The sequence below is a fragment of the Erithacus rubecula genome (genome assembly GCF_903797595.1).
Source record: "Erithacus rubecula genome assembly, contig: scaffold_509_arrow_ctg1, whole genome shotgun sequence".
Classification (NCBI taxonomy): Eukaryota; Metazoa; Chordata; class Aves; order Passeriformes; family Muscicapidae; genus Erithacus; species Erithacus rubecula.
This window is the reverse complement of record NW_027635830.1, coordinates 21,885-30,794: the sequence shown is the minus strand read 5'-3', so window position 1 is coordinate 30,794 and position 8,910 is coordinate 21,885. Positions and strand designations below refer to the sequence as shown.

Genomic DNA, 8,910 nt, shown 5'->3' with positions numbered 1-8,910 from the left:
TGTAATTCCCACAGCTGAGTCTTTTTGGGATGGCAAACAAACAAACACTGCCCTGCAGGGATTTCCTCCTTCCCTTATCCAACACCCAGCTGTGCACTGGGCAGCTACAGCGAGTGACCCATCCATTAAAAGGATGATGGAGATAGGAGAAAAACACAGTTTTGTTACACCCCACCTTGTAAGCCAGGACTAAAGGGAATCCCAGCTGAACCTAGGAGGGGATTCTTCCGGTTTGGCTCCGAGCCTTGCGCTCCACCTGGGCAAAATATTTATCAGGAATTCCGGTGGCTCTGCAGAGGAAAGAATCCATCAGGCTCCCCATGGATCTGCAGCAGGAAGGACTCAGGGAGCCCAGGGAAGCAGCTCCTGACCTGAACTCCTGCAGCTTCTTCTGCCTGAGCTGGGTGAGGAGCTGGCTGTGCTGCTGGGTCCCCTCCTCAGTGACAGTCACCCGCTGCTGCCGCTGCTCCTGGATCTGCTGCCGCACATCCTGGGCATGGGCGCGCTGCCGGAGCTCCCTCTGCTCCTGCTGCAGCTTCTCCTGCTCCAGCTGCAGCTGGTGGGCTCTGGGGGAGAGATGGGATGGCTCAGGGTGCCTGATATAGACCCCAATGTCTTGGGTTGTAATATGGGATGGGACCAGAAATGTGGATTCATCTGTTAAATGGTGGGGCAGTGACCCTGATCTCCTGGCATATATCTCCTGCTCATGGGCCAGCTTTAAACCAGCTGGGCAATCATCTTTACCTTTCCCATGACCCACCCTTCATCCAGGAGCTATCACCTGTTAATGGGCCATTGTTAAAAACTGGGTGTGGCAGCAATTCTTATCACTGTGGGAGATATCTCCTGTTAATGGGCCATTGTTTAAAACTGGGTGTGGCACTGATCTTTATCTCCTGGCACATATTATCTGCTAATGGGCCAGCTTTAAACCAGCTGGGGCAATCATCTTTATCTTCCCACAGCCCATCCTCCCTCCAGGAGATATCTCCTGTTCATGGCCATTGAGTCCCAGTGCATGACTGATAAAATTCCATCATCCCACTGGGAGATGCTCCAGCCAGGGGAGGAGCCAAGCCTTTCCTACCCAGATAAAAACTGAGGTTTTGGACACCACTGGATTCCAGAGGAAAACCAGACCTTTCCACACCATCCTTGGACCTTCAGAGGAAAACTGCACCTTCTCCAGCTGAACCACATCTGCCACTGCAGGAGGATGCAGCCACCATTGAATGGCACTGCTGCCAACACCCTGACTGACTGATGGGTGTCAGCTTGGATTCTGACTCTGGCATTGTTTGGGATTGTTCTTTGTAATACTGTATTTCTATTTGAATTTTCCTAGTAAAGAACTGTTATTCCTAATTCCCATATTTTTGCCTGAGATCCCCTTAATTTCAAAATTATAATAATAATTTAGAGGGAGGGGGTTTACATTCTCCATTTCAATGAGAGGTTTCTGCCTTTATTGGCAGACACCTGTCCTGCAAACCAGGACAGACACCTGGGCTGGCACTGGAGCCCTCAGAGCCACCACCTGAGCCCTCAGCCTCTCACCTGAGCACCCTCTGGAATTCCTGGCGGTCCAGCTCCATCTGCATGGCCAAGTTCTGTTTCTTCTGGGCCACCTGCTGCAGCTGGTCCTGCCTCAGCTGCTGCTGCATCTCAGCCTTCCTCTGTGCCTTCTCCAGCTCCTGCTGCCTCCATTCCCTGTCTGCAGCCTCTTGGTTCCTCTTGGCCTTCAGAGCATCCTGCCCAAAGAGGGGACAGTGCTGGGCTTCCCTTTGGGGCAGTTATGGAACCCCTTGGCTGTGGCTTTGGCTCTTCCATCACCACTCCAGGACATCCCCTGGCTCCAGGGGCTGCTCCTACAGACCTCCCACATCCAGGGCTGGGGACAGGGATGGTGGCAGAGGAGCATGTCACCTGTGCCTGTGCCACTCACCAGCTCTGCCTGCCAATCCTGGGCCTGCTCCTGCTTGGCTCTGAGCTGGGCCAGCTCCTTCTCCTTCTCCAGGTGCAGCTTTTCCTGCTCTGCCTGCAAGGCAGCCTCACGCTCCTAAGGGGACAGAGACACAGGAGGGGACAGAAAAACAAGAAAGGACAGAGAAACAGAGTGGGACAAAACCCCAGAGTAGCTCCTGCTCCAGCAGGACCCCTCTGCTCTCACATCCTTCTCCTGCTGCTGCTCCAGCACTCGCTTCTCCTCCAGCCTCTCCTGTTCCTGCTGTTGATCCTTCAGCCTCTGGCTCTCCATGTTGAAACGTTGAATTTCAGCAAAGATTTTCCTTTTCTGCTCCTGTTTCTGCTCCCAGACCTGGAAATGCCAGGAGGCCACCAGGCTGAGTGGTCCCTGCTCCTCCTCCTCACTCAGGGCAGGGAGATTTTGGGATGTCACCACGTCCCCATGGGATCAGAGCTCTGATCCTGCTGGATGCTGTGCCCACTCCCTGAGTGTGGCTGATCCACCACTGCCAGGTGAAAACCTCCCTGCACCCTCCTGTTCCCTGCTCCCACCTTCCTTTCCTCCCTCTTCATCTGCTCCAGGTGTTCCAGCTGTTTCTGGCCCTCTTGGTGCAGCTCTTTAGCCCTCAGTGCTCTCTCCTCTGCATTCTGCTCCATCTGTTTCACAATGTGCTGCCTGGCTCTGGGAATATGGGAGCAGAAATGTTCCCTCCAGTCCCATCCTGCTCCCCATCATGGGAATGCTGCATGGACAGGGCTGGTGTGGTTGGAATTGGTCTCCACCTGATCAGCTCCTGCTTCCTGCAGCGCTCCAGCTCCTCCTGCACCTCCATCCCTTTTTCCCACTCCATTTTTAAAATCTTCTCCAGGCGTTTCTCCTCCTCTGCCAGTTCTTTGTGGATCATCTGCTTCTCCAGCACTTGCTTGTCCCGGATCATGTTGCACCTGGCATTGAGGAACAGCTGTGGGGACAAGAGGTGACTGTGGCTCAGAGCATCACTGGGATCCAGGAGCAGGGAGGGCAGGGGAAGGAGAGGAAGAGCTGGGAGTGAGAGGAGCAGGAGAGGCTCAGGCAGGGCCAGGTGACAGAGGGGAGCCTCACTCTGTTCAGTTCCCTCATCTCTTCCTCCTGCTCCAGCCTCATCCTCATCACGCTCTGCAGCAGCTTCTGCTCCTCCTCCACATCTCTCTGATGGTTCCTCTCATCCTCCAGTCCTGCCTTTTTTTTCTCCTCCATCTGAGCCTTTTTCAGGCTTTCCTGCAGGGACAGAGAGTGCTGCTCAGTCCTGAGGGCTCACAGGGGTCACTCTTCAGGTGCACAGAGTGGGGACATGAGGGACTCCTGGCACAGCCATTGGCACCCCTTCCCACAGCTCTGGGATTAACTGGAAGCCTGGGAGTGCTCAATTCCAGGGATGCTCAGTGTAGCACTGAGCCTTCAGCTTTCCCTGTACCCCAAAATATGAGGGACAAAAGGGACCCCCTTGTTGAAGCCACCACCCCTAGAGCCTGGCTGAGCAGGAGAAGGAGGAAACAGGAGGGGAGATGCCCACAAAAGCAGCATCCTGTCTGGTTTTCAGGGTCTTCAGCCTGTCCCAGTGCTCCACACCAGTTGGGGCTCGAGCTGATTCCTTGATCCTCTCATATTCCTTTTCTCCAATGATGAGATACGGCTGAGGCTTTTCCTGGGGAATTCTGGGGAGCACAGGGACAGAGCTCAGTGACACAGAGACCCCAAACAGCTCCTGGTATTCCCTGAGATCCCCACTCAGCCACCAAGTCAGCCCAGAGCAATGCAGGAAAAGCTGGGGATCTATTTCTCCTGTTTTGGGGTGAGGCAGGAAGGGAAAATGTGGTGAAAGTGGCATCCCTGCTCCCCAGAGATTCTGGGATGCTGCACTGACACCACCACGAAAAAAAAACAACCCCAAACCAAACCCTTACATGAGGTCCCGGATCAGATCCTTGGTTATGAGTCTGATAGTCTTGAGCTTGGGTTTGGAGCAGAGCAGCTCTGCAGGATGTCTTGGCACATCCTGACAGATCACGACAGAGTTCCTGGAGGCGGTGACCTGCAGAAAATAAAAGTTTGAGACCCCCGAACCCCCCCACGTGTAATCCCTGGACACCGAGTGATCCTGGGCAGGGGGTCAGCGGGAGGAGTGGGACATTTGCGGGACGGACAGACGGAAATCCCGGCGGGAGAGACCCCCGGGAGGAGCCCCGGGCACGGAGGGACCGGGACGCGGTGCCGGCGGTCGCCGCTGCCATCCCGCTGCCGGTGCCGGTTCGGATGTGTCGCGACATGCAGTGATAGAGTTTTGAACCTCACTGTCGCGATGTCTCGTTGCCGTGGCAACGCCCCAACAACTCTCAAGGCGTCCGGGCTCGGAATTGGGGGTGTGGCCTCAGGCGGGATGGGCGGGGCTTGGCGGAGTGCGTCATTCTTGTCCCTTGTGCTGGCACTTGTCCCCCTTGCACAAACCTCCTTAAAGTGCCCCGACATCAACACGACACACGCGATCCCCCTTTTCTGGGGGTCGCCGGAGATTCCCCCCCACTCTATTCTTTACCCCGCCCTTTTCCTCCTGACCCCGCCCAAGCCACGCCCCTTTGTCGTGGCCCCACCCCTCCACGTGGCCGTGGGGTCCCTGCACCCCCCCCCAAACCGGGGTCCCCCCCTCGCCCTCCCCCAGCCCCAAATCACAACAATCCAGACCTGGAAAGAAGAGAAGCCGTTTATTGGGGCACAGGGGGTTTCTCCCCAACACACTGGGGGGGCTTCCAGCAGCCCCCCTAAAGGCACTATGGGGTGGTGGGGTGGGTGCAGCAGCACCGCTCCCACCCAGCCAAAACAATAATAATAATAAAAAAATTACTTTGGTCCTGACAAAACTGGGGGGGAGGGGGGTCGGCTGCCTGGGCCGGGGGGCACCCGGCTGGTCCACGCTGGATGGGGGGGGGGGGGGGGTTAAGGCAGTTTGGGGGTGGTCCCTGGCAGGCAGAGGGCTGGGGGGGTCTGGAGGGGCTCAGAGGATCTGGCGGGGCATCCCATAGCCCGTCATGCCAGCCTGGGAGGCGCCTCGGTTGGTTCCCATCTGCAGCCCGATGACGCTCTGCCCCTCCTTCAGCTTGTCCTCGGAGAAGACACGCCGGTTCTCCTGCGACTTCCTGCGGGCACAGGGGGGTGTCAGCGTCCCTACAGCACCCCAAACTCAGCCTCCCCCCCACCTCCAGCACCCCCACATACTTAGGGAACCAATTGGGGTCTCCCACGAAGAGCCCATCGCCCTTAGCCACGGCCAAGCTGCCCAAGTTCATCAAGGTCCTCTGCACGCACGCCATGTTCTTCCCTGGATAAAAAAAAAAAACCCACAGCAGGCTGAGCTCTGTCTCCACCCCTGCCCCACCCCACGGCCCGTGGGTCACTCACCCTCCCAGAGATCCACGGTCTGGAAGATGTCGGTGGCGGCGATGCCGTAGCGCTCGGCCGCCTGCAGGAACTGTGAGATCTGCTCCATCTGCTTGAACGCCATGGCCGACGCTTGGATTTTGGCCACGGGCGCTTGTCCCCGCGGGTGGAGGCTGTTGATGAGCCGGCACAGCACCTGAAGGTACAAACAGAGCTTAGCTCTGTGTGTGGCACAGTCATCCCTACCCCAGCTAGCCCCTGGGTTACTCACTGTGCCATCCTTCAGCCACTGCTGGAAGCCATCCCTGCCGGGTGCCGGCTGTGCCACGCCGTCGTTGCCGCACTGTGCCAGGATCCAGCGCACCAGCACCTGCTCCAGCTCGGGGTCGTACTGCCGGTCGATCTTCTGCTGAACCTCCCTGCTCAGCCCATATGATGGGCCCCGGTTTGCCATGCTGACAGCAGGGGGTCTGCAGGGGTGGGACCCCATCAGTGGTGGCAGCAAAAGGGGCCCCCATGAGCCTCGTGCTGCCTGGATGTCCGGCACAGAGCTTATCACCCGTGCCAGGCGCTGCCCGGGCTCTGCCCTCTTCCTGCCCAGCTGGCTGGCAGCAAACACTGGGTGTGTGCCCGCTCAAGGGGCAATCCCAAGCAGGGTGGGCAACTCTGTGCCCAGCTGGACTCCACCCAGAGCATCCCAATGCCACAGCTGGAGCATCCCCATCCCGTGGCTCTGTCCCAGGCGCCGGGGGCCGGTCAGAGCTTGTTTGCAGATCTCGCCCGTTTGCTCGGGCCCGCAGCCAGATCCGGGACTGGCACAGAAACGTGGGGCCAGACCCCACCCCTGGCCAGGTGCTGCCTGTGCCAAGGTGCCACCCAATGCTGGAGATAATGGAGGTTGAGCAGAGTGGCCCTGATTGTGTAGCCCAGTCTCTGTCTCTGCCACATGGGGCTGCCATGCTTCACCCCACGCCCTGTCCTGCCCCGCTGGCATTTGGGGACACTGAGAAGCCAGAACACGTGCAGGTGGCCCTGGTGTCCCTGTGCAAGCTGGTGACATGTGGCAGTTGATGCCCGGGGGTTCTCCAGCAGAGTTCACCCCTGTCACACTTCAGGCTTCAGTTTGGGGTTCTTGTCACCAGAAGCACCCCCAGGACATGCTGCTTTTAGGGACAGGAGGAAAACCAACCAACCCCAGTCAGGTGTGCCCCCAGAGCCAAAGCTTTAGGGCGCCGTGGGGGTCTCTGGAGCATGGGGACCCCGCGGGGAGTGGCGTGGGAAGCGCCCAGCCGGGGCCAAGGCGTTGGGAAACAAAGAGGAGCTGGAACAAGGATCATTTCCCGACCCAGCCGGGGCTTGCCCAGGAGGGAGGAGGGACACACCCGCACCCAGACCCTCTGTCCCAGTGACCTCCGGACCCCGCGGGAGGCGGCTGCGCCCAGCCCGACTGGTGTGGCGACCCTTCGTGGGGGCAGCGAGGGTCCCAGTTAGGGGGCAGCCACCCGGGGGTCTCCAGAGACACCGCGGGCACCCCTGAGCTCTCTCCTAGGACCGGCAGGGAAAGAGCTGGGACCGAACTACCCTGCGGACCCCCCGAGACCCTTCAATGCCGACAGGTAAAGGACCCCAACCAGCATAATGCCACCTTGGGGACAGCAAGAAGGGGCTGCACCCAGGGCTCCACCACCCTGAGCCCCCCGAGACCAGCGGGGAGGAGACCCTGGGGGGACACGGCGGCGGGGTGGGGACACGGAGCCAGCCCGGTGGGGACCGGAGCCAGCCCGGTGGGGACCGGAGCCAACCCGGAGGGGAGCGGAGCCAGCGCTGCGGGCGCGCCCCGGGGCTCCGAGCGCGGCGGGGCCGGAAGCCGCACCCCGGTCCCGTTTCCCGGGCGCGGCCGCGTGTCCCGGCGGCTCCGCGGGCGCGCTCCGGCCGCCACCACTACCGGGGGACACACGGGAAGGGGGAACACACGGGGGACATTGGTCGGTCCCGAGCTGGACCCCCATCTCCGCTCCTATCGCTGTCCCGCTCCGCATCTCCGTGCCGGTGCCCGTGTCGCTCCCGGTGCCCGGTGCCATCCCGCTCCTGCACGTGCCCACCTGCGCCCGGTGCCCGGTGCCCGGTGCCAGCCCCTCCCTACCTGCGGCGCCGGTCCCGCGCTCCCGGGGCGGCAGTGCCGGATGCCGCCGCCCGCGCCCTTTTCACGGCTGATGTCACCGCGGCCCGGGGGCGGCTCGGGACCGCCCGGGACCGCCCGCCCCCGGGGCGGGATCCGCCGGAGCCGCGGCCAGGGCTGGGACCGAACCCCGCCCCGGGAGGGGGACACGGGGGGGGACAAGGGGACAGAGTGGATGTGGTGGCCAAGATGAGGACAGGGTGGCTGTGGTGGGGACAGAATGGCCAAGGTGGGGACAGGGTGATGTGGTGGCCAAGATGAGGACAGGGTGGCCATGGTGGCAAGTGGACAAAGGGTTTTGTGGGGACAGTGTGTCTGTGTTGGCCGAGGTGAAGATGGGGTGGTGGGAACAGTGGTTACAGAGGGGACAGAGTGGCCCTGGTGGCAGGGGATACAGGGGCTCTGTGGGGACAGGGTGGTCGTGGTGGGGACAGAATGGCCACGGTGGGGTGGCCACAGAGGGGACACAGTGTGGCTGTGGTGGCAAAGGGACAGCAGCTGTGTGAGGACAAGGCAGGGGGACATGGGGGCTGCATGGGGGACAGGGTGGCTTTGGTGACCCATGTGAGGAGCCATGAGTGGCTGTGGCAAGGACAGAGTGGCTGTGGTGGCAGGGGGACACAGGGGCTGTGGGGGCTGAGATCAGGATGAGGGATAACCGTGGTGATCAGTGTCACCCAAGGTGGCTGTGGTGACAGTGCCACACAGGATGACTGCAGTGGCTGAGAGGTGAGGATGGGGTGGCTGTGGTGACAGTGTGGGGACACTGTGGTGACAGTGTGGGGACACTGTGGGGACAGTGTGGGGACAGTGTGGCTGTGCTGGCTGAGCTGAGGACAGAGTGGCTTGTGGTGGGGACAGAATGACCATGATGGGGACAGCCTGGCCATAACCCCCCTGAGGAATCTGGTGGGGGCAGTGGCCGTGGTGACAAAACCTGTCAGAAGGAGACTGTGCTGGGGACAATACCCAGGGGACAAAACCCCCATGGTGGCACATGATGGGTGTCAAAGCCCTTCTGTGATGATGATGGGGACAACCTGGGCCTGGCTCTGGTGGCAGGGGGACAGCTGGGGGGTTGGGGGAGGACGTGACCTCCTCAGCAGCCACGGTGTCCCTGGTGGCGCCGGCAGAGATGGTGGCGTTTGCACAAGTCCCGTTTCCATGGGAAGTGCGACCAAAACAACAAACAAAACCTCGGCTCCAGGCCACCAGCTGCCTCCAGGACTGGTGGCAATGTCCCCGTCACCCCACCCACCCCTTAGCACCCAGCTGAGCTCTGGCTGTGCCCTGCCCACCTCAGGCTTAGGTGTGATGGCATTGTCATGCTTAAGTGTCCCTTTGCCCTCCC

General features: G+C 60.5%; 2 protein-coding genes across 2 annotated transcripts; both read right to left on the bottom strand.

Moving 5' to 3' along the window:
• Positions 1-211: 211 nt before the first annotated feature.
• On the bottom strand, positions 212-7,835 carry LOC306816304 (cilia- and flagella-associated protein 45-like; the record flags this gene model as incomplete). Its single annotated transcript, XM_079332764.1, has 11 exons — positions 212-290; positions 372-566; positions 1,561-1,754; positions 1,949-2,062; positions 2,174-2,320; positions 2,521-2,650; positions 2,752-2,930; positions 3,071-3,226; positions 3,522-3,663; positions 3,913-4,040; positions 7,524-7,835. 11 exons carry the CDS (start codon positions 7,833-7,835, stop codon positions 212-214), a joined length of 1,776 nt encoding a protein of 591 aa, XP_079188890.1.
• Positions 4,690-5,860, bottom strand: TAGLN2 (transgelin 2). Its single transcript, XM_079332760.1, has 4 exons — positions 5,652-5,860; positions 5,402-5,576; positions 5,219-5,321; positions 4,690-5,139 (listed from the first exon to the last, which is right to left on the bottom strand). The coding sequence occupies exons 1-4, from the start codon at positions 5,832-5,834 to the stop codon at positions 4,998-5,000; spliced, it is 603 nt and encodes a 200-aa protein (XP_079188886.1). The 5' UTR covers positions 5,835-5,860; the 3' UTR covers positions 4,690-4,997.
• Positions 7,836-8,910: the final 1,075 nt, after the last annotated feature.